Source organism: Ammodytes marinus (assembly GCF_949987685.1).
Source record: "Ammodytes marinus genome assembly, chromosome: 5".
NCBI lineage: Eukaryota > Metazoa > Chordata > Actinopteri > Uranoscopiformes > Ammodytidae > Ammodytes > Ammodytes marinus.
Genome location: NC_137234.1, coordinates 17,241,749 through 17,267,307, shown reverse-complemented (window position 1 = coordinate 17,267,307; position 25,559 = coordinate 17,241,749). Strand labels below are relative to the sequence as shown.

Here is a 25,559-nt window from a genome sequence, read left to right as displayed (position 1 = left end):
CTTGCATAACGATTTATTATGCAACAATAACCATGTAAAATGAACTATCCCTTCATTAGGCAATATTTACTAACGTAACATTAATTAACTTTAACAATTGGCATAATGAGCTACACTATTGTCAAGAAATCCCATTACACACAATAATCGTTATTCTTTCAGACTTTTGCTCTAATGGACATTTTCAGGCCAATGAAAACTATTTGTATGAAAGGCAAAATATTATGCTAATTTTCAGGTTCAAAATTTTATTTGTACTAGAAACTGTTTTCATGGTGTAGTGTCCAAAAAAACTTCTATATTTCTCACAGTGCCCTTGCTGAATCTCCCTTTCAGCCTCTGTCTGAAACACTGAGTTTTAGCGCTATCTCTTCAAGACCCGCCTTCCAAAAAACCCAGTCTGTTTTGAATGGCAAGACCCACGTGGGGGCACAGGCAACGCCTGCCAGCGGTCTGCCTGTTAGATTCAGGCGTATCTGGGGGGGTGCTTATCACAGGTGAAAGCAGTGCTAAATTAGGTTGGTAATCGGGAGTGTGGCTTCTCCTGTTATGATTTGATGATTATATAAGGTCCTAAAATATTATGATCCTATTTGGAGGAATGGTTGCTCCGTTAATGGAACATTATAGTTTCCAACTCATTGCTCCTTCTGAACCCATTTTTTCTTTTCATACCAACAGAGGGATGAAACGCAAAAGAACGTATGCCTGTCACCACAGAAATGAGTGAGCCGACGTCCAGTCAATCAGCAAAGCTTGTTTCATTGGCCCGATCGCTGTCCGATATTGGGCTTGATGCCGCCAATGGAACCCCTTTCAGCCCCACTGATGATGAAGAGTCCCTTCCTCCGGTATGGTCTCCTCCTCAATGCAAACATTCACACCCTGTAGCTTTGACACCCTGCATCAATATGTCAGCTCTCTCTCTCTCGGCTCAGATTTCCTCCTCCCTGAGCTGACACACATTGACTAATTGACATGCTCCTACTCTGTAATACTCCCTGAATGCCCTACTTGTAACCCTCATCACTTGCCTCATTAATTACTGACCGATGTATTTTTGTGTGTCTGTGTAGGAGAATGGCATCGAATTAGGCCCCGGGCTTTTTTTTGCTGATGGCAAGAGGAAAGTGGACTATGTCCTTTGCTACAAATTCAGAAAAAGGCGATCATCCAAGGCACGCCTTTCCATTGTTTCCAATGGGACTGCACCGATGCATAGACAGAGCCTATGGGATGGGGAAGCAGAGTCTGGGGAGGCAGGTGCACACGCAGCAGACGGGGAAGAGTCCAAGCTCACCGAGGAGGAAAAGGCTTTAATGAGGGAGGAATTTGAAGCGGGTCTAATGGAAGCTGGACTACAGATTGAGCGTGACAAACAGGTGTGTGTCTGCCTTTACAGTGCTTTCACCGTGATTATTTTTTTCCTGTGCTGTACACTCCAATAGACATTTATAGGTCAGAGGTGTCCTTAAGTGATGTGACCGCAAAGCCTGTGATTGGATGGCTACCAAACGGGTTGAGGATAAGACTCTGTTCAAGGCCTGTCCCTTGAAGCTGAAGGACATGCCGGACTCTAATTACATTAAAGTAGTATCGTAAGTTAATCAAGTTTAGTAATAAAAACCAAAACAATAATAATGACACGTATGTTGCGTGTCTGTTGTTATGTACTGTAGACCTACATTTGCAGCTGTGTGTGTATGTGTTTGTGTTATTGATTTAATTTTTTGTATTCTATATTTGGGTATGGTCCGCATGCATGTTTGTGTGTGCATCTGTGTGTTTGTGTATGAATGTATGATCTTGTGTGATCCTTGTGTGTTAATTCAGCTTCTGTTTTGGTTGAGGATTAAGACAGTAAGTGTAAAGCTAAAGGGCAGATTATAGGATTTTGTTAGAGAGCACTCCACTACCCGGAAGTGTGCTTGCCGGCAGATAAATGTGTATGGGAGGGTGATTGCTGGGTTTCATTTTGCCTGAATGGGTAGAAGAGGGTGCACAGATGTACTGTATCAGTGTTTGTATCTGCATCAGTATGACTCTGGCCAAATATCATTATCTAACATTTCGTGAAATGAAAAGGGAAGGATTGATTGTAGTAGCGTTGTTGATCAGGGAATGAATGTCACGTCAGTGTTGTACTTTACTTTGCTGCCAAACTTTGGCAATAATCTTTCACTAGATGGGAAAATGATGGAGCATATTTGAACCCCCCCTCAAATATCTTGCAGAGATTTGGTTTTTATTCATATTTTTGCTTCATTTTAACAGGAATGTTTTATTTCCTGGTGGGGTCTGGTGACGCTGTAATAGATTGTAATGCTTCCACAGGAAAATTGCTGGTAGCACAAACATTAAAGGTGCAGCAGGTGTCGTTTGGGCCTGTGCAGCTGTGGCTGCTATGCACTAAGGTCATTACAGAAATTGCAGGGGCAGGTTGTAATTCAGATAAAATAGCTGAACACCTTTCCCATGATCAAAATGGATAAGTGACTACATTATAGTGGCTTCAGGTACCTAGTCCAACAGGTATAATAAAGGTAATATATCAAAGGTTCTGGGCTTGAAATAATGGGATTCACGACAAAACAGCCTCTTATGACACAAATTAGCACACTAACAGGTTTAGAGAAAGATCATCTGTCTGCTTCAGGTCAACTATAAAGAGCAATTAAAGGCATAGACAAAAGTGGAAAGAATACAGGCACACACTATTCATATAGGCCTGGAATTATGAAAAATATTGCTCCTTGTGTAATCAAAGTCTATCAGGGGTTTATAGTATGAAGTTATGCATATAGTGTTTTTTTTCATGTTTAAACTTCATCTTATCTGTGTGTTAATGTGTGTGTCTACGTGCAGAGGTCAAACGGCATGTCGTTTAATCGGCTGCACATCCCATGGCCAATTCTCAGTCGGGAAGCAGAGCTTCAGAAGATCAAAGTTCCTGTCAAAAAGGTCAGCAGTTGGACAGTTCTTTACACACTCCACTCTTTAATATCCCTGCTGTATTTAACATATTTCAACATTTGCAAAAAAATATTTTGGTGCACATTACGATCCCATTGTAAAACTAATAAAACTAAGAGCTGTATGTCAGAGAATAGTAGAGATAAATGTGAAGTGTGGTAAAACCAATACAGTGTGGCCGAGTAGATTTAATCAAGCCTATTTGCTGCCTTTGCTTTCATTGAGCAGAAGTGTGAATTACGGAAGCGGATGGGCATCGCCGGTAAATGGGATTCCTTCATGAACAAAGTCAGCATGCCGTTACAACCAGACGTCCCGGAAGTTGAAACTGGCAGAGACTCAGAGACGCGCATTCATTTCAAAACCCTCAAACACCCTTTTATCAGAGACAAGCTCTACCTGTAAGTACCTGGTATTTCACTTTAGAAGTGACCCTTGGCTGGCCTTTTAGTGCAGCCATGGTTAGTGATTTAGATAACAACCTAATATCTAAATCCTCTGGAGTGTGCTCTTCTCACTCTTACATTGACACTTTGGAGCACTTAGGTTTATTGAATGTTTAGTGTTTACACAACTGAAATGTGGATTCCACAGGATCTGTGTGCTACTGGGACATAGTGAGTGATTACATAAGTAACAGTAACACTCAACCTTAGGTTGACCTGTTATAGTGAATTAAACAAATATAAATCTTTGAGTTGTCAATGATGCATGTTTGAACAGTGGTCCGATAATCATTAATCCATAGCTTTGGTATCAAGTTTTTTGTTAACATGGGACACTCACATCAGGTCTTCCATTCCTTCTTGTCATTTCCTGCAGGTATGACATCAAGTCAACAGACGCCGTATTTGACAATGCAACACGCAGCAGAATAGTGAGTCCACAAACAAATATCCTCTTATTTTACATTGCGATGGATGGGACATTTTTAATATGTTTTCGTCAAATGCATTGGACCTCACATCACCATTTGGACTGTGCTATGTTTGTGTCTAGGTGGCTGAGATCATGTCACGCACTTCCTGCAGACATACTTGCCAAACCACTGGTGAGGTGTTACTTTTGTTCTCCTCATGGTTCCTGTTTCTAAATACTGAATGTGTCATGACACTTTGTTATGCTTCCTCTTTGTGTCATAAGGCATCAGCTCATTAGTGGCACGAGGTGTCTATGACTCTGCCTTCTCTCTGCATGATGTGAGTATAACAGAAATAGCAACTTTACTGGACAATTTGGCAGTATATTTGCTTTAAAACATACATGTGTCATATCTGTAAATGTTTGATTTAATGGCCTTTAAAAAAATGCATCTTATGTTAAGAATTGTTGTGCATGCTAATTCCCCTTTACATAAATGTGCCATGAAAGACAGGTTTGTCAATATTTGGGTTAAATGGGGGAAAAAGTGGGGAATCAATTTTAATAATAACAACTACTGAAACTAGACCACCAAATGCAGTTATGATAAAAAACATATGACCTAAATATGGCATCCATTGAGACACTGTATCTCATATAAAGATAAGCTCACTTTTTATTTTATTTTTAGGGATCGTTCACAAGAAGAGGACGAAAGGACCAGCGAAATGACCGACAGGTGAGATGAGTGTTTTTTCATGAGTTGTATCCAAATGGGTTTCTCAAACAACCCTAATGCTAATATTAGTGGAGATGATACCAGCCATTGTTCAACAGCATTGGTTTGAATACTTAAGAGACAAAATGTAGTTGTGTGTCTGTTAGTGTTTTAGGAGTGCATTCTTAAATCAGTGAAGCACTCTTTTAGAAGTGTGATGTGTTTTCACAGTTGAATAAGTACCCGGGAAAGGCATTATATCATATTGTGCATTGTCAAATGTAATGCTATTTTGACTTTTATAGATGTAAGGAGCAGTTCAGCAGCCACGTGACAAAGATGTATTGATATTATATATGAATTGGGCTTAATTTATACCACCCCTTCTACAGTATAGCTCTGAAAAACCTAACATCTGAGACCACATTTATTTGCTAATTTGTATCCTGCTACTGTTATTAACTTGTGTTTTATTCTTGTCCTGGATCTTGTCCTTCAGATCCTCCATGAAGAATGGGCCAACTATGGAGTCATGTTCAAATACCAACCCATTGACCTTGTCAGGTATGGAATAAACTAAAATGAAAGACAAATAAAGTAAAGTAAAGTAAAAATGTACTTTTGATGTACAACTGTTTTCAGCAAATGTCAGCGGATAACTATATACAGCAACATACCACTCCAAATTATCAGTGTCTCTGGTTTTAATGTTTAAAGGTATGTGTTTGAGTTTGTTTTATTCATTAGACAGCTGACAACATTACTCAGTACATTTCTTGGACTAATGCTGTTTGAAGATTAAAATTCATTGGGTGTATAAAATGGAAAGGAACTGTACTCTGAAGAAGTTATGAGGTGGTCAGCAAATGTAACTGTAGTCTGCCAATTAAGTCCTGGTATGTCTTGTATGAAAGTGAAACATTTGAGCTGATAGGGGTGCAAAAGAACTATGAATTCCTTCTGCAAATTGAACATTGAAAAGCAAGCCACTACTTTGGTGATACTTAATCATGGGCCAAAGTGTGGATGGTTAAAAATGAGTTCAAAAAAGTGTACTGTATCTGCATCTTAAATGTCTTAATAGCCTATTGGTTTATATTTGATTTACTAGAGTTGATGGGAAGAAGTTTCTCAAATGGTCTTAAGTTGTAAATACATTTTCTCTATGGTCAGAATTCTAAGATTGTATAGCCAAATCATTAGTTTCAGAGCATTCTATCAAAGGTTATGGTGAAATTACTTTTTTTTATGGCGTAAATGGTGGACATCTTGGATTTTCAAGTGGCTAATTTTTCCCTGCAAACCTTGGCGCAAGAGTGCATACAAAAATTGGTGCTTGTGTCACAATTTGAGAGGTTGTTTCCGTTATCCGTGGTTCTATGGCAAGACAATGTTCACTATTCCGGACGGGAGATGGGTTGACCTGTCAACCAAGCCAAGCTCAGGCAGCTGTTTGATATATTGCCTTTTATCTTAACAGGAAGTACTTTGGAGAGCAGATTGGGTTGTACTTTGCCTGGATGGGTGTTTATACTCGAATCCTTGTCCCTCCCTCTGTACTGGGGATCTTTGTCTTCCTGTATGGCATATTCACTGTGGATACCAATGTGCCAAGGTAGGCTGATGCAAACTCTTCAAACTTAGACATCCTTATCAAATCATAACATACATATGATCATGTTATTTTCGTTGAGTGTTTCATACTTATATTTCCAGCCAGGAGACATGTGATGACAACCTGAACATCACCATGTGTCCGCTATGCGATGCAGTGTGCGATTACTGGCGTCTGAGTACGGTGTGCTCACTGGCCCGAGCATCATACCTGTTCGACAATGGAGTCACTGTCCTCTTTGCCATTTTCATGTCTCTGTGGGGTAACTATACATGCTGATACACTACACTTCAAAGACAGTGAAATAGCAACATCGACATCATAATCAGCAGTTGAATATTTGTCAAAATTAAGCTTCGTATGTTTCCGCATTGCACAGGCCATTGAAAAAAGAACACAACGGTTATTTAGGGCAATGCTTTCTTTAAAACATAATCCTTCTGTGTATCTTCTCGTAGCTGCCTGTTTCCTTGAGCACTGGAAGAGGCGACAGATGTGTCTGAAACATATGTGGGACCTGACAAGCCTGGAGGATGAAGAGGTAAAACAAATAAAAACATTTTCCTCACATGCCACCGACTGTGAAAATAATACAAACAACAAATGCATTCACTTTCTATTTTCACCACTCCTGTTTGCTAAAGGGCCTAATCAGAGTTGACCCAATGGCCCCAGGTCAACCACGAGGGCAGTGATAGGTCGTGGGTCACCATGCAGATTATTTGTTGTCTCTGTGCAATGCTCTTCCCGGTAATGCAAACACAGCGATGTGTACGACGCACATGGCCATCCATGTACACATGCATTGACATGACTCTTTACCCTGTGAAGTTCTATAATGGGATTGGTCTGTAACGCGCTTGCTGGATAAGGTGACACAGCAGGGTCACAACGTAAACCATCCCGACCAAATATAACTCTCTGTCTCTCTGTCTCTCTGTCTCTCTTTTATTTATTTCTGTCTCTGCTGTCCAAAGGAGCGAGTCCAGGTGAGTCAGGTTGCCCTACTCAATAAATGTACCTACATTGAAATCAGAAGAGAATCAGAATTTGGTTTGAATCTTTTGTGAAATTATCGATATTCCTTTGTTAAACATCGCTGCCAAGGAACATGATGTTGTGAAGCTAAAACTTGAACACATCCCGCTGTTGCCCCCCTCTCCCCTAGAGTTTGAAACACAAAGTCACCAAACTCCTATCTTTTGCAGTAAGGGCATAAAGCTACAAGTATCATGCATCAGTTGTCAAAAATGTCAGAGAGCGCCGCTGTGTTGTGTAAATGGTCTAGCTTCAGGCTAATTTGAGACGGTCATTTCTGTGGCTTTATTTAGTGACTGAAGCCTTGAGGTCCTCTGTTTTTTAACAAATGTTTGTGTGTGCGCTGCAGGAGGAAGTGAGGCCTGAATATGAGGAAGCTCTGCACGAGAAGAAAATAAAGATGAGAGCACAGACTGCGCAGAAGGTATTATATTTGAGTGTGTGTGCTTCAGATACAATTTCATGATTGATTGATTATTGATTGCAATATTATTGACAAGATTTTCTCGCTCTGATTTTTTTTTAACTCTCTAGCAGTTGAGTCACACAGATGGAGAAAGAGACCAGATGCTGGCCTCCCAGGTATCAATGCACTGCTCCGTGTGATAGGACATTATGTGGGTGGAGCAGCAGCACGAGCAAGAGGAAGGAGGGAAGGAGGGAAGGGAGGGGTTACATTGAGGTCATTTAAACATACTTCATCGCCAATGAGCTAACACGGGTTGCATTTTTCTCACTTGCACTTCACACACTGAAGGCTGTAATATTGGCTTGTGTAGCAGCAGTTAAGCGAATATTACAGCCCGTCTCAAGTTTGTCATCTGAATTAAGGTAAACACACTCACTGTCTTCTTGAGTTTATGTCAGTGCATAGAGAGGAATCCCCCCCCCCCCTTCCTTCCCTTAACCGACTGTGGGTGGTTGAGTCCAAAGCTGCTTACCTGCCTGAGATTAGCTCAGATTACTGATGGAGAGAGAGAGGGGAGGAGGGAGAGGAAGAAGGGGATGGAATTGCTGTCCTTTCAGATGGCAACAATGCACCTGCCACACAGAAGACACAGTATATGTGTGTTTGTGTGTGTGTGTGTGTGTGTGTGTGTGTGTGTGTGTGTGTGTGTGTGTGTGTGTATTTCTAAACTTGTGTTCAGCATTACAGAAAAGTGAAAATTACATTTTGTACTGTGCACACATATAAGCATATACATCAATGTGTGTGGTTTGCTCATTTTGTGGTGGTTTACTTGACAGCTAGAGCCAGAGTCCCTGGACATTGAGGATCACCTGCCAGGTTATCTCATCAATGTGTCCACCATACTTCTACTGGTACTGCATTCATACTTTACAGTATAGTTTTTTCCTATCTCTATGCATTTCCTTGTTGATCCCCTGTTTAATTTTATAATGATTGCACATCACACACTATTCAATTATTATTTTCATTTTCTAAAGACGATATCACAACATTTATCAGATATGTGTTTGCTTCTTCTGTCTTTACATTTTCTTTACATTTGCCCACATCATTTCCTCACTGTTTTCCATATCATATCCATTCATTTGAGATGTCCACTAATTTTGTACTAGCAGCAATTGCATTTCAGATGTTCAAGTCCATATTAAACATAAATAACAGAACAATTAACCTGTGGTTAGAATTACAAAAAATAATACAAACTACAAAACTGATTTTGACATGTAGCAAATATTTAAAAACACACTTTCATCTGGAAGAATTGTATTCAGAGGGAATCAATCTTCTACAGCAAAAGCTTGTCATCCAACTTGAGACTTTTGTCTGTGTGTGTGTTTGTGTGTGTGTGTGTGTGTGTGTGTGTGTGTGTGTGTGTGTGTGTATTCAGATCTTTGTCACCTTCTCGGCGGTGTTCGGGGTGGCAGTTTATCGTATCTGCATGTTGAGCGTGTGGTCCATGAACCCTGATCCTGAAGCTAAGGACAGCGTGAGGTTGACTGTCACCACCACAGGCATCGTGGTGAATATGCTAGTGGTCCTGGTGTTGGAAGAGGTGTATGGAGCTATCGCTGTGTGGCTGACAGAACTGGGTATTGTATTTTATTGTTTACTACAATAATATGGAAAGCCTCAGTGTTAAGTTATCACTTCTGTGCTGGTGTGACCACAAAAAGTTTTTTGTATTTATTTATATTTGATTTAGTTTATCAAGATAGGGCAGATTGCCAAATTAAAAAAGATATTTTGCTAAATATAGGGAGCAGACACATCCGAAATGGGCATGGTTGAGATATCAATTCCAATATTTCAACATTGCATTATACGTAATAAATGCTGATTATGTAACTTACATAACAAGAAGATTATGTAAGTTACATAACTTAATCTTAAGCCAAATGTTTTTCTGTTTATATTATTATGACTTAAATTTGGCCTTTGAAGATAATCCTGTTTGCAATTTTTTTTCAGGCATTATCTGACCATACCATCTTTCTAATAGATTTAGACTTTATGAGGGTAAATGCAGGGTAAAGGTTTTGGTGTGACTGATTACTGAGCATTACTTGAATTATAGTGTGGGATCATTGTAATTTGATGCTGTACGCTGTCAATAATATAGTTTCAAAACATACCCTGCATTCCATTACTCATACTTTCTGCTATTAAGTATGGTATAAAAAAGATTTAGGACTTCCCGATTCTTGTGGTCAGATGAAGTATGCTTAAAAATACCAGGATGCTTAATACATCCAGCCAAGATTTTTAGTGTTGAAAACAGCATGCTATTTGGGCGACCGGGGATGCGACGGATATAAAAGCAAGAGGCAAGATCAAGGTGCAATGTTATGATGAAATAAATAGGTAAAAGTATGTCCCAATTGTATGCCTACTGCATGCTAACTAGATTCTGTTTATGGTCAGATGTAGTATGTACAATAACAAAAAAATAAATAAAGAGTATGCGATTTATGCGAAAGGCAAATCCTTGTGATTGAAACATGATGATATGTTTACATTTGTTGTTGCTCCCTTCCACCAGAACTTCCCAAGACACAGGACGAGTTTCAAGAGAAAGTGATCTTTAAGTCTTTCTTTCTCAAATCCATGAACGCCTTTGCACCTATTTTCTATGTGGCCTTCTTCAAGGGCAGGTGTGTGTCTTTCCTAAAATCTTACACTACACTCACTTCCCAGCATTGGCTGTTTTTTTCCTCATCATGGAAATTATTCTTCCTCTGTTTATGCAGGTTTGCTGGGCGGCCTGGTGACTATGTTTACGTCTTCGGAAACTATCGCATGGAGGAGGTAGGTTCCGTTGCGCGGATTGGTGATTATTATATCTTTATGCAAGGTAATGTGCATCTGTGTCTAGTATAAACATGTGGGTGTTATGTTTCCTACAGTGCGCTCCACCCGGCTGCCTCATCGAGCTGTGCATCCAGCTCAGCATGATCATGCTCGGAAAGCAGCTCATCCAAAACAATGTGTTTGAAGTTCTTATACCGTATGTCTAGATTTATATATTTTTTATTTTTTCCTTCTGCACCATCTCCCTAAACTGTTCTTCATTTGCCGAATTTCCAGTGTAGGCTATTTTATTTTTTTCGCTCTGACTCTATGTATTACTATGTTTCTTTTGCAGTAAGTTAAAAAAGATGTACAGAGCAATACAGGAGGAAAAGGCAAAAAAACTAGCGGCAGGGAATGAGTCGGAAGAAGAGAAGAGGCCGAAGCAACAATTCAACAAAGATTTCGCCCTGGATCCCTTCGAAGGCGTTTGCCCAGAGTACATGGAGATGAGTGAGTCTACTCTAGTCAATTGCTCGCTCTTTTATTCACCGAGTCGCTCACTGCTGAACCCACGCAATGTCACATCTCAACCGTGTGCGTCTTCTATGTTTACAGTTATCCAGTACGGGTTTGTGACTCTGTTTGTGGCCTCCTTCCCACTGGCGCCAGCGTTTGCTCTGCTCAACAACGTCATCGAGATTCGCCTCGACGCTGCCAAATTCTGCAATGAGATCCGACGGCCCGACGCTATAAGGTGTAAAGACATAGGTATGGGTCGAACATGAGAGCCTCCTCCGCTCTTCCAGTCTCTGTGTGAATGTGAAACAAGCTATCCTGGAACTTTTTTATCACTTTCATTTTCCTCTGCACCTCCTCCTTTTGTCTCTGTGTTGTCTGTCTTTAACTTTCACTTTCCTTGACACAAACACACACGCACATGCACACATTGACATATACACCTTTGCCTTCCCTTTCCCTATTTGTTTCTTTTAATGCACACGCTATGTCCAGGGATTTGGTTCAACCTTCTCTCCGGAATCAGCAAATTCTCAGTCATAACCAATGTAAGTGTGCGTGTGTGTGTGTGTGTGTGTGTGTGTGTGTGTGTGTCAACTGTGGCCATAACCTTTGAACTCTGGCTGAGGATGTCTAACAAATGTGATGCTAGCAACAATTTACTTTATCTCTTTAACAAAGTTTTGCTGCTTTAATTGAATCTTTTTTACATCTTCAAGTCTTGTGTCTACTAGTTTGGTTACACTTTTATCTGTGTGAGAGTTTATGTAAACAGAACAAAAAACAAAGTGTCAACAAAGTGTGTACCTGCTACATGTCCTTCTGCATAAAAAAAAGTTTTCTTTTAAATTAGCATGAATGGATTCACATTCTTGTTCACATTCATTATGAGATTTCAGGGAAATCAGAGACTTTTAAATGGATATGGCAGCCTTTCCTTGACTATATAACAGTACTGAAGGGACATACATGACCCCTTGTTTACTTCTTATTTTCTGCTTAACATTTGCCTATAGTTAAAACAATGTAATTGGTAGTCCTTAGAAGCCTGTAATGTAGAGTTTGCCATGTTTGTTGTTTGCGTTTGTTTTTGTTTTTGTGTTCTTTAAAAAAAATTTGTCCATGTGCCAGCACCAGCTGTAACATAATGTGCATGAATTATAATGTTGTAATTTCCCTCTCCTTGCTTGTCTCCTCAGGCATTTGTCATCTCCTTCACATCGGAGTTTGTGCCACGGATGGTTTACCAGTACATGTACAGCGTAAACGGCACCATGAATGGCTTCACGGAACATTCTCTGTCCTACTTCAATGTCGGCAACTTCACAGCTGGCACTGCGCCAACCTCCACCCTCTATACTGGGGTGATGTGCAGGTCAGATTGACTCTCCTTCCATTAACATTGCCTTGATTTCCGTGGATTTTCCTTAAAACCCGGGCCCCAGCGGCTTAACTCCTGATTTAACTCAAACTAAAACTCGGAAACTGAAAAATAGCAGGGGTTCAACTGAGGCAAACCATGTTTATCTCTCATTATCAGGTATAAGGATTACAGAGACCCACCGTGGGAGCAAGATTCCTACACGTTCTCTAAACAGTACTGGTCCGTCCTGGCCGCCAAATTGGCCTTCGTGATATTCTTCCAGGTATGACAGTAATATTTACAAATGTGGTTACGTAAATGTCTTAAAATAGTGCTGTCTAATGTCCTATACCTTTTTTTTAATCCATGAACATTAGATATGTGGCTTTCTTCAAATGTTGATGTGCACCCTAAATCAAATAGCCTACTTTTATTTATTTTTATTTTTTTTTTAAATCTTGCTTCACTTATTTTTCACCACTGTCTGTCTTTATTGGTGTCACCTTGAATTAAGTGGGGATGCATTGATCCAACTGTTTCTCTTCTGATACGGACTCACAGTGATTTCTCTTCCCCAAATTCTAAAATCTGTTTACCTCACTGTATGGAACTCATTAGGGTTCAAGATCAACACCTGTTTACTCTAGAACAAGTGTATCCAATATTCCTATAAAAATAATGGATTATCATGTAAACTAGGGCAGTGTTAACTCCAAGCTTACATTTTTTTTCCTTGTCCATTTCCATACAGAACTTTGCCATGTTCCTCAGCATGCTGGTGGCCTGGATGATCCCGGACGTGCCGCGATCTCTACGGGAGCAGCTTAAGAAGGAGAACATGATGCTGATGGAGTTTCTGCTGAATCAAGACCAAGAAGCACGTTCCAAATCTCTCTCCCGGAGACCTTCCATCCAGCGCTTCCCCGCCAACATAGACATTGTGGTGGAAGCACCGTCGGAGGAACAAGAGGATGAACAAGTGGAAGAGGACGAAGAAGAAAGGACGAAGGAGACGTGTCCTGATGAACCACTGAGAGCCAGCGACAGTGATCCAGAGGTCGGGAAGGACTCTGGAGAAGACCAAGAAGGAAATGTGAAGGAAGAGCGCGGAGGCGAAGGACAAGACGAGGGCGGAGCGGTTGAGGAGGAGGAGGAAAAAGAAAAAGACGCAGAAGTAAAAGGAGAAGATGAAGAAGACATGAAAGAGGGGAAGGAGCCAGAGGTAGGGGAAGAAAAGGAGGAAGAGGAAGAAAGTAAGGAAAAAGAAACGGAAGTGGAAGTTAAAGTGAAGGAAGTTGAGAATGAGAGCGTGACTCTCGATCTGGACTCGCTCATGAGCGAGATGGGCCTATTAGGTGAGGGGAGAGAAAAACTCAATGTATCTGTTGATGGTTTCTATTGTTTCACCTTTTTCTGTACAGTCATTTTTTGTCCTCTTTTGTGTCTCGTGATTAATTTTTCATTTTTCTTGTCATGTAGATGAAGCAGAACCCTCATCCAGCGCAGCTCTAGTTGCAGAGCTTCCCCGCTCGGGCTCCAAAGAGGAACATGAGAAAGACCAGGAACCTCTGTCACATCCGTCATCCAGGAGAGCCTCGTACCAGAGTCTGAGGAGCTCCAGTGCAGACGTCGCACCATCAGATATAGACAGAAGGCCCTTCTGGCTTATTGCTCCTTCTCCCGGAGAGCCAGGCTCAAAGGCAAAGGCTCGCTGCTCCACCCTGCCCTCCCGTCACAGAGGGTCTGATGCTTCTTACAGCCTGCCACGGCCCAGCCACTCCACCAGCCTCACCAGGTTCCAGCACGCAGCCACACTCATCCCACTGGCTCCTCTCGGCTCTTCACTATCGGCGCCACCTCCCTCATCCCCCCATGCCGCACAGCCCCCCGCGGCCCAACAGCCCCAGGCCCCCATCGAACTCTTTGCTCTGAAAGGCCCTCCGCTTCAGCAGCCTCGCTCCAGGGGCAAAGGCCGCTGCTCCACTCTGCCTGCGCGACAGAGGGCCCCCGGTCCAGAGGAGCCCGCCATCAAGCCTAGCCAGTCCACCAGCTTCACCAAGCTGGGAGACCGCATCCCTCCATCTCCGAGTGAACTGAAGCGCAAACCGCCACTATGAGGAGAGAGAGAATGGGACAGAGGGTGGGAGAAGGGAGGAGGAGGACTATCCAGATTAGCCTGTCTCGTCTGTGCCTGGAGCCTGACCCCTTCCGTCTGTTCTCCCTACCTGCATGTATAATACCTGGAGGGTCTTAACTTAAGAGAGACCATCCAGATCAACTGAACGTCCTTTTTTTATCCTCTTATTTGTCACAGAGATGTTTATACCACTGGGTGATCGAGAGACAACGGGTGCTGGACAATCAGGAGAAAAACACTTCTCTGAAACTCTCCCTGCTGTGCCCATAAAAATATCCCCGGAAATTTGAACTTTGTCTATTTTTGTTTTTTGTTTTTTTTTGTTCTTTTGCTCACAGACACAGCTCAGTAGCCACTGCTCCTCTGTTACTTGTAAGTCCCCAACCATGCAGCAGTGCTGCCTTGTAGACCAGAGGGAGATGGAAATATATACAGCAGTTATGCTTGTAGACCTAATGTTTATTTATTAGAGGTTTTGATATATAAAAAATGTAAAATCATAATAAAAGGACATATTTTTGATATCCGTTTTTTTCTTTCTCAAGGTCAACGTATTTCGATTACCATAAGAATTTAAAGTATTTTTTATCACGGTTTATTATAACAATTTGCCAATATATATTCAGTATAGATAAGAGGTGACAAATAACATCATACATCCAGAGGTCCTTCTTCTTCTCCCAATTCAAATATGGTGACAGTATAAACACTCGTAGGCCTACATCTATTATGTTGTCTATGTTGCCCCCCTTTGGCGAAAGTCCTCAATTTCACCGTCATTTTCATGTGGGTGCTCGGTGATGCATTGCTTCACTTTGGTATCCCTCTAAAACCTGACATTTTCAATGTTATCCTGCAAAAGTATAAGAAATGAAACACCTCAGAATTTAATTCATTTACAGAAAATGCAATTTGCCTCAAAGACGATGAGCAGGAAAAATGGTTAATTGTAACCAAGGTCACTTAATTTTTATTGATATTTGTTTGCTAATAACCCAGACAACTATCAATGCAGAGTGATGTTTCGCTTTCTTTACATCTGAGTGTGTGTGTGTGTGTGTGTGTGTGCGCGCGTGCGCATGTGTGCATGTGTGTGTGTGTTAAAGTTCCCCTTTTCTCCTCTGTCCATAACCTGCACTAGCTCCTCCTCCCCTGCACCACTACTGAATGGGGCCTCTGTGGGAGCTTCCAAGCATTCCAAAATAATTCTTGCAGGTGAGGATACGCATACAATCGCACACTCAGATGACCTTCTGCAGTTGCCATTTACAACTGAAGATACAAAATGCTCCGACAGCAAACCTCGCCTTAAAGGGCCCTGCTGCGACTGAGGGTGTGATCACAAGAGCGGATAAACAGACAGACAGACAGAGTGGGAGGGAGGGATCCCAATCCTTTGAACCAGGTAAGCGACCAAACACATGCTCAGAAAAATCAACACTAGTCTAACCGGAACCTGCCACCTCACACACAACGGGATACATTACATAGATTAGGGCTAGCATAAACTCATGAGTAAACATTTAACTTTTTTTCTTTCTTTACTTTTTACACTGGCTTTGAATGAAGGCTCCACAGTATCTGATAGGCTATCTGATGTAGATAAGTGCAGTACATGAACTATATAAAAACAGGCCGGCTTAACACAGTTTCAGTGTGTGTCTATACATTGACAGATGTATTTTGTGACCGCAAGCAACAAAGGACTGAATATTTAATATTACCTTCATTGGACTTTGTCACACACACTGTTGGCAAGACAACGCTGCCTCCAGGTATGTATTATTCTTGTTTTCCCACGCTGAACTATTAACATACATTAAGGTTAGGGGACACACTAAATCAAGGCATCAGAGTTAATAGTGATAGTTTTTTTTAATTTGTATAGACAGCCTTGATGGCACTTTAGTCAAAATAAAGTTTTCCATCTGCTCAAATGACGTGTTTTTATCTACACTTAACGGGCAGAGTCCGCAAGAGAAATCTAATCTTTACCTCCTTGAATTGCTCCTCACCCTTCTCTATCTTTCGTGCCCTTTGATATCTAATGTAGTCCTCCTCATCCAATCGACTCACCTCCTTAAAATCCACAGAACAGCTGTCAGAGACCATCAGGGCGTAGTGGCAAATCGGGGGGGACCAGAACAGAAAATTGACACCGAAGATTCACTGCAAAAAAGTAGTGCATTTTTGGCTTCTACAGCATGTCAGACTGTGTCCAGTGTTTTTTTTATTAAGAACTGGCTACTCCAGAACTAAACTTATTCCACACTTATTTGGCAAGCTTGGAAAGTTTGGGCAATAAATACACCTAAGAGAAAACATCTAATCTCGTCTTCATTGTACAGGCTAATAAAAATCAACCCATGTAGTGTACAACTTCACATAATTTGTTATCTGTGGACTAATGTTCTGGTTTGAATTCAATTTGTCTCTTCTTTCATTCATAATTTAAAAAAAAGGATATAAAACAAAATGTTTTCATTATGGTTGTAAACTTGTATGTGCTCTTTGTTTCCCTGCAGCATGTTGCACACGCTCCGTGAGTGGCTGTGGTGGGAGCGTCTGTGGCTGCCAGGAAACGTTTCTTGGTCTGATGTGGAGCACAATGGGGCTAAAGCATCTCAACTTTACGCTGCTCTGCCCTGTGCTCTCTGCCTGCTCCTGGTCAGATATCTCTTTGAGAGGTGAGAGTACAGAGGTTGTAAGTGGATGTGCCTGTATATCAGTCATCTCAGCAATGCAATTGTCTGGTTTCAGAATACTGGGACTTTGGAGCAATCTTATACTGTCTGTGGAGCCCAGTCACTTCTGTTGTGTTTAGAAGGAAAACACAATACTGTGTGCTCTGTCAGATCCTTTCATGTACACTATGATATACTGAATACAGATTGACTGTAATGTTGCAGGTACCTGGCCTCACCACTGGCTAAGGTTTGGGGAATCAGGGACAGGGTACGCCTCACAGCAGAACCAAACCATATCCTAGAAAACTACTTCTGCCACCACGGGCGACTTCTGTCACAGGTTGGTTGAAGGGGCCTTTCAAAGGAGTTTGTTTTACTTCACTATGTTCACCTCTTGGAATCCCTGTTTTATTTGCATTTTCTGTGTATGATTTCCTTTAAAATGTTCTGTTTCTCTATTGACTTGCAGTGTTTGCACCTACATTGGATAGTGTTGTATTTTGTGAAGCTTTTTGTAACTCTTGTTATGAAAGGTGCTATAGAAATAAAGTTTATTGTTATAATTAAGCATTATAGCATTTTAGGCATCTTCAACATGAACTAAGTTATACTCTAGGAGAGGAAACCTGGGAAATTCTTTGTTTTATATCCTTAGTGCGGTTCTTCTTAGTTTAAAACATATCAGACTTGAATAGAAATTGTCTGAGAGTTAATATTTAATGTAATATTATTTTAAATCTGAAGACTTTTTCTCTTTCCCTTTTCCACTGTAACTTTTTATTTGCTTGTATTTATTGTCTTTTAAATGAAATTTCTTTGAATTGTTCTAACAATATGACTGCCTATATCCATTATCTGTTTTATTATATCTTGATATTTTCTCATGTCTTCATTTTTAATGTATTTGATGCCCCTGTAAGCACTGTGAAATCCCTTTCTTCTGAATTCATCTGGCGGTTAACCCTCTTTTTATTTTTTTAATTGTTATACTGCATCAAATGTTGCTTATCATAATGCTGCTGCATAACAAGGGGGTGATCATCCTCCAGGGTAACAACTGGCTCGTTTCCTTTGTGTCTCACTCTCAGGCTGATGTGAGTTCTCTGTGTAAGAAGACGAGTTGGTCAGAAAGGAGAGTTCATGTCTGGTTCAGGAGGAGGAGGAACCAGGAGCGTCCAGGGCTTCGCAAGAGGTTCTGTGAGGCCAGGTGTGTGTGTGTGTGTGTGTGTGTGTGTGTGTGTGTGAGTGTGTGTAATTACACACTGATGTGAGAGCAAGTGTATATGTGTAAATATGTGACTTTATTGTTGTTGTCTGCCAACAGTTGGAGATGTGTCTTTTATTTTTTTGCGTTTGCTTACGGAGTCTTAGCTCTCTATGATGTAAGTACCTCTGGCCTTGTTCCATTTAATCACAGCGACGGTCTCTATCACAAGATTTGTCATATAGTTCCATTGCACAGATTGTTTGCTTTCTGTTCCTGTGGGACCTTCCTTTTCCCTTACTTTGCATTCCTCTCTCGACCACCTCTGCTTCTACTGTGCACTGTATATGAAACTCCTTGTCTTCCTATCTCATGTCATGTTTTTTCTCTCTCTCACACACACACACACACACACACACACACACACACACACACACACACACACACACACACACACACACACACACACACACACACACACACACACACACACACACACACACACACACACACACACACACACACTTCTCCATCTCTGTTTTTGTTGGTTGTAGAAACCGTGGCTTTATAATCTCAAGGAGGTTTGGGCCGGCTTCCCTAAACAGGTAAGTGTTGTTGTGCCTTTGATATAAGGATGACATTTACAATATAACAGTATGCGGTACGATGAGCACCCATATGTGTGTGTGTTATGTGTCCATGCAGCCCATGCTGCAGTCTCAGTACTGGTATTACCTCTTGGAGATGGGCTTCTACCTCTCTCTGCTCCTCAGCCTCACAATAGATGTGAAACGGAAGGTGAGGGCACGAATGTGTGCAGGTGTATAAAATCAAAGCAAAGCATCACACTTCTTCAAAGCCTTTAAGTCAATATTCATAATGTATCGTATAACGCTCATTGTCATCTTTGTTGCGTTGTTTCTGAATTATAGTTTTAAAACAAAACCTGTATTTTACCTTTTATGTCCGAAAGATTAAATAAATTGGGGATGGGACATGACATTTACCTAATATGGGTATGTGTATAGGACTTCAAAGAGCAGGTGGTTCATCATATAGCCACACTGACTCTTCTGAGCTTCTCCTGGATTTCAAACTACATCCGTATCGGGACCCTTGTGATGGCATGTCACGACTCTGCTGACATACTGCTAGAGGTCAGTGCAAGTGCAAGCTAATCTGTTTTGATATATGTTGTCAGAATGTAGATAGGAGTGGCACATCCTCCTGCAACAGACCATCTTAAACGGATGGTTATTGTTCCCAATAATCTAAAAGTAATTTGAGATTAAAAAGATGTATTTATTTTCATTTATTAAGATATTTTGTGGCATTTTTCATGCTTTATTGACAGTAAGTAGAGACAGAGGTGGAAATGGGGCAGAGAGGGGAAGACATGCAGAGAGTGGACCCGGGCAGGATTCGAACCCAAGTCTGTTGCGGGCCTTGGCACAGGGGGCGTCACCCTTACCCACTGCGCCACGGACGCCCCTTCCTTTTTATTTTTAAAGGAAGGTTTAACTGCATCTTGATTAGTAGTTGTGTCAGTGGTTTCATGCAGAGCCTATAGCATGCCTGCAATTATTTTATGGCTGAACTATTTATTTGAAACAATTATCTAAATCCTTGTTTTTATCTCAAAGGGTGCAAAGGTGTTCAACTACGGCAAGTGGAAGGAAACCGCCAACTTCACGTTTGTGGTGTTTACAATTCTCTTTACGCTTACAAGACTTGTCATTTTTCCTTTCTGGTAAGTATGTGAAATGGAAGGACGCAACACGTGGTAGTCTAGTGGTGTAATGTGTGAAAGTTTTACTATCATCTTCAATATCTTCCACAGGCTGATCCACTGCACATGGGTGCATCCGATGGAGCAGTTTGCTCCTTTCTTTGGCTACTACTTCTTCAACGTGATGCTGTTGATCCTACAGATACTTCACTTCTACTGGGCTGCTCTCATATCACGAATGCTTTACAAGCTCATCTTCAGCAAGGTATGTTTACTGTTATTTCTGTGTATATATATATATATATATATATATATATATATATATATATATATATATATATATATATATATATATTCACTTCTGTGGAGCGAAGACCAGTACAAAGCAACATCTCACAACTCATAATGTCTTGTTGCTTTCTCTTTTGCTCGCACTTATTTTCTATCCGTCTCTTCTCTACGGCTCATCTACATCCTGCAGCTGGAAGGAGACGACAGGAGCGATGAAGAGGAGGATGAGGGTGACTCACCCTTAGAGAAAAAGCACAAATTGGGTCAAAGAAATGGCTCCGGAGCCAGAGGCCGGGCCAATGGCCACTGACACACACACACACTACAGAGAAAAGGCTAAATGGACAGCAGACCATTTTTTATTTTTTTTTAAAGGAAGCATGAAGGATTATAACCTACCTAAACTGATATGAAGATGCATGGTTTCTGGAATTCCTTAAACAACGTATTATCTCATTTGTTTTTTAATTAAAATAGTGGACTCTTTTTTGTATTTTGAGGATAATTACACAATGATAATGACAGATGCCACTAATGAGTTTGTGCTTATGTGTGTGTGTTTAATGCAACAAGCAAAGCACTTACAGGAAAATGTATGTTTTTATAATTGTGGCTTTATTAAAAACGGTATGTGTGTGTCAGTATTTTTTCATGAGCTCGTCTTGCTGCTGTGAGTAAAAATATCAAAGAGATCTGCCTGGCTCTAGCCCATAGACATACAGTATTATAGCCTATCTATGGCTCTAGCCTAGGTCTACAAACAATCAGCGGTTGTTTCAGCACGACCTCTCGCGACAATCTGCGATAACTGACGGATGAGTCCGTCAGCTGGTTCGTCACCATCAGTTGCCATAGAAACTACAACACAAACCATGCAAACTCTATCTTTTGATGTTTTATCTTGTTTGTAGCTTACTCAACCAGTCGAAGTATATTACCCTACAGCGATAATGGATCAAGTGAAAACGTACCGCACAAATGTGAGAATTGGAAACTGGAACGAGGACCTGCGCTTAGAAGAGGTTTGTTTCAAAATAAAGCTCTTAGCTTTACCTTTTTAGTTAATTTATTGGACACACAACACAACAGGCCCAGCTAGCATTAACCTCGCACATTTGTAGCTTAACCATAACATGTTTTGGTCAGCATTATTTGCAAGTTCACAAGTGAATTTGTTTGTTGACAGCTTTGTTGCGTGAGACTGATTTGGCTAGGCTACTTTTTGAATTGCATGGAAATTATATTGCAACTAGTTGCATTTCACCGTAAAGCCAGCCTTACATCAATAACATAATGGACTGAAAATGAATTTTAACGCTGTGGAAGTAGCCTAGAAAATAAATTAATATTAGAAAAAGTTTAGCCTACAGTATTATTTAAATAGTCGTTCTGTTTTAAAAAGCACATTGGATACCGAACATAGGATTAGCCTATGAGTTGGTCATAACGTTACATATGATCTTAAATTGTGACAGCTTTCAACCCTAAATAAGAGGGATATGCCTAATAACTTACTGGACCTGTTTTGATCGGCCTTTCAGGGTATTTGGGGAAATTAATGGATTACAACACACATAGCTGGTAAAGTATGGAATGGAAAAGTACTGTTAATGCAGAACCAAATGTAGGCCTGAGTGTGGTTTGTATATTTGTTGAATTGCTAAATCCTATTAACACATAGGCAGCAATAGGCTACAATAAACAGATAAACATCTAAAGAAAAGTGATTTAGGGCCGGCACAGTGACCAAGAACAAGACGAGAGGAAGTCACATGCTACAGTATTTATGTATCATTTGTTCTTGTATCATTTGGCTTGTTGTAACTCATTGAAAATATAGGCCCATGATTGTCAACCCTAAGTGAAATATTCCAACCCAATAATTGATGGCTGCTCCTTCCTCAATGTATTGTGCATAATGTAATCTAATACACAATTCAATCAAATGCAGTCAGACATATTGGTGTCGTTGAAAAAAAGGTAGGAGTTCTCTTTGAATTTAAAATAACCTTCTGTGGGTGTAAACCATGGGCTTTATACAGTCTGAGTTTGTATTGACTCACACTCACCCCTGCAGTTTGCCAGCTACGCATCACAACAGCAACACAGGAACAATGAAGTGGGTTTTGAGGAAGAAGAGAATGATCCAATGATGTTGTAAATGATACAGTAAACCACTGGCAGTAGGGAACGCTGATGTTGTTTTTCTTTTTCTTCCCAGGATGCAAAGAACGAGTATCTGGAGAAGAAACAGAGGGGTGAGCTTGCTGCCCAGAAAGTAGAAGTCCTCAAGCAGAACATGTTGAGACCGGTAAAATGAATTGAAGCTCATGAACGGCATCATTAACAGCTAGCAACAACAGTAACAGGACAATGATGATAGTAATGGGGAGGATAACAGTAATAGGGCTTTGTTCCTTGGCGTAGGTTGATCTCACTGCGAGCAGCGATGGAAGATTGCACTTTGGGGATGTTGTGATGCTGGTGAACATGGGAGGAGAAAACAGGGCGCGCAGCACAGTGAGCATCAACGCAGACATTAACAGTTTGAACAAGACTCCGTCGCCTGCCATTCAAGCTCCGTGTGGAATCAGTGCAGGCCAATGTGTTGATGCCTGCACACGCACTGCCTTCATCATTACCAGGTACACACAAACACACACACACACACACACACACACACACACACACACACACACACACACACACACACACACACACACACACACACACACACACACACACACACACAAATGCAGTTAAAACTTTTTCAGCACACACCTTTTAAAGTGCAAGGTAAAACTGCCAGATGTACACCTGTAACACTGCCTGTGTGACTACAGCATAGACGGCAGTCCTGAAGGATCCACTCTGCATTTTGAGCAGAGTTTTGCCTTGAGAACAACAAGTGGATTTGCAATGGGGGTAAGTGAACAAAACACACATACTATATAGATAAAGTGCCTTACACAAAGACTGACTGTGCTGAAGGCCACACTGTGAATTTTTAGACACAGAGTTCGGTATTTCGTATCACAAGGAGTACAATAGAGCCTGTGAAAAGGTTGCGTAACATCCCTTTTCGGATCTGAAGGGAGTCTAAGAAAATAGCTCTGATGTCGGGGTATTATGGTTATCTCAGTTGGCCTTGGAGAATTAAATGTTTTGACAGAGAGCTTGTGTTACAAACTGGGGGTGAGGAGTTTGAAAGAAGAGGGCATTTACCAGGCAGGGCGGGTTCAAATGAAATGTGCAATTGCCTTAGAGGAGCTGTGATAATAAGGACTACAAGTCAGGGGCTCTTTTAGTTGCTTTTGTTCCATACTTTTTCCAAAATAATCTCAACAAACGTTACGGAAGTGAAGTACCACGCTGGTGGAATACACCTTTAATATTTCTTTAAAATAGAAGACTATTTTTGCCGTCGGTGGCAGAGATACGTGAATTCATGATTTTTGAACAGATGTTTATAGATTGTTTGAAAGAAAATGCTTCAATAGTTTTTGTCAGTCACTTTGTGTGTTGACATATCTCCCCTTTCCCTCTGTCTTTCCGCAGCTTTACTTGTCGAGTGACCTGCAAAGTTTTCAAAAGGTAGATCCAGTTTAAACATGAATTATTGATTGAGTGCAACCGTCACTGAGAATACATTACACTGAACAACCACCGACTGTGGTGAGCCCTTAAACAAAGCAGAACAGTGAAACACTCCCATGCACTCTTAAGTAAAATGCAGAACACAGCGGTTATGTTTATCTATCGCTTTAAATATCACCGTGTCTTCTTTTAAAGTGTTCCAAGAAGTCCCGCCTACAAGAGGTAAACCTGGATGACAAGTGTTCCTTCCTAACATGGTGGAAAATACTGCACTTTGACCCTCAGGAGAGGCTTGAATATGAGGGTCAACCTGTCCCTGTGAGTCTTTACTGTACTTTCATTCTTAATTATGTCACTTGTTGCAACATCAGCCTTTTTCCTGTGGTTTAAATTGTGGAACTGACAACGGTACGTAGAAAGTGTCCCATTCAACTCCATTGCATTGACAATTCCCATGAAAATATGAAATAGTTTTGTGTTTTTGTTTTTTTACAGGCTAATGAGGACGTGGTGATCATACACTGCAAGACAAACCATGCTCTCGCTGCTCTCGGTGATCAAGTCCTTTGGTACTTTCCCATTTTCTTTTTTAACATAGCCCCACGGAAAGGGTTAGCTATATGTTGCTGCATAAGACGCAACACAAAGGCTTTTCTCATGTCTGCTGACAACTTGGAGGTCCATTGAAAAATTGGAACTGATTATAGTCAAATATGTGATAACAGAGGAACACAGATTTTATAAGGATAATGAGATATGAAAAATCTATCTCTACTCACATTCAACTCCAAAGCAACTATGAGTTCAACCCAAACTCAAGCTGATATATGTTGGTAAAACATTATCACTTTGCTGAAAACATACTGGCAGAAATACACCACGTAGATTCACATAGTTACAGTCAGCTCCTCACAGCCACTTGTCTTGTCTGGTTGTCTAAAGATGAGGACCTCCAATAGGGCGTTTAATGAGAGTCATGTTACAATGCCTGCATGCCCTCAGTATTAGTAGGTAACAGCTGTGTCCCTGCAGGACCACATATGGCAAAGAGTATGAGGTGACAGCTCACACTTTCCTGGACTCACACAAAGCGGAGAAGGACACCAACCACTGGATGCTGTGCACCGCAGAGAACCGGCTTGAACTTCTCAACCAGTCACAGTCGACGGCTGACAACCAAGAGCCCACAGAGGCAAACCCTGGTATCTGAATCCACCGTGATCCACTTTGTATAGCACATCATTTACAACACCTAAACATTCTGAAAATAAAGCTTGTTTTTTTTTCTCGGTTTTGGGTCATTGATTTGCCTTCTTCTTGTGCAAAGATATTCCAGACTGGACTCCAACCAGGGTGAAAGGGTTACATGTTACACATTAGTCAGCCAAAGCACCAGGAGGCTTTCTAGGAAAAAACATTTGATATCTGTCTTCAGACGTAGGAGGGGAACACTTACATTGTTTTAGTTAGGCAATAGTAAAACAAATTAAAAAATTAAAAACTGACTGTGATATTGCTCAGTAAAAGGATTTCGACATTTTTCCCATGCATTTACAATCTCCACTTAA

At 40.9% G+C, this 25,559-nt stretch overlaps 3 protein-coding genes across 3 annotated transcripts; all 3 read left to right on the top strand.

Annotated features, from left to right (window-relative positions):
- Nucleotides 1–704: 704 nt before the first annotated feature.
- On the top strand, nt 705–14,463 carry ano2a (anoctamin 2a; the record flags this gene model as incomplete). The annotated part of the gene is made up of 26 exons (XM_080027657.1): nt 705–851; nt 1,077–1,382; nt 2,866–2,961; nt 3,202–3,374; nt 3,796–3,850; nt 3,973–4,024; nt 4,117–4,172; nt 4,526–4,573; nt 5,052–5,116; nt 6,033–6,167; nt 6,269–6,429; nt 6,626–6,708; nt 7,555–7,629; nt 7,740–7,787; nt 8,454–8,528; nt 9,065–9,266; nt 10,217–10,328; nt 10,425–10,482; nt 10,581–10,681; nt 10,820–10,977; nt 11,083–11,235; nt 11,479–11,531; nt 12,183–12,358; nt 12,524–12,629; nt 13,098–13,701; nt 13,826–14,463. The coding sequence occupies 26 exons, from the start codon at nt 705–707 to the stop codon at nt 14,461–14,463; spliced, it is 3,936 nt and encodes a 1,311-aa protein (XP_079883783.1).
- A 2,546-nt stretch (nt 14,464–17,009) lies between these two features.
- On the top strand, nt 17,010–20,704 carry cers3b (ceramide synthase 3b; the record flags this gene model as incomplete). The annotated part of the gene is made up of 10 exons (XM_080027886.1): nt 17,010–17,170; nt 17,393–17,510; nt 18,259–18,377; nt 18,495–18,552; nt 18,929–18,979; nt 19,080–19,172; nt 19,403–19,531; nt 20,018–20,124; nt 20,215–20,368; nt 20,585–20,704. The coding sequence occupies 10 exons, from the start codon at nt 17,010–17,012 to the stop codon at nt 20,702–20,704; spliced, it is 1,110 nt and encodes a 369-aa protein (XP_079884012.1).
- A 640-nt stretch (nt 20,705–21,344) lies between these two features.
- On the top strand, nt 21,345–25,201 carry cfap161 (cilia and flagella associated protein 161; the record flags this gene model as incomplete). The annotated part of the gene is made up of 8 exons (XM_080027656.1): nt 21,345–21,416; nt 22,616–22,705; nt 22,822–23,039; nt 23,238–23,319; nt 23,953–23,988; nt 24,187–24,309; nt 24,487–24,560; nt 25,024–25,201. The coding sequence occupies 8 exons, from the start codon at nt 21,345–21,347 to the stop codon at nt 25,199–25,201; spliced, it is 873 nt and encodes a 290-aa protein (XP_079883782.1).
- Between the last annotated feature and the right edge of the window lie 358 nt (nt 25,202–25,559).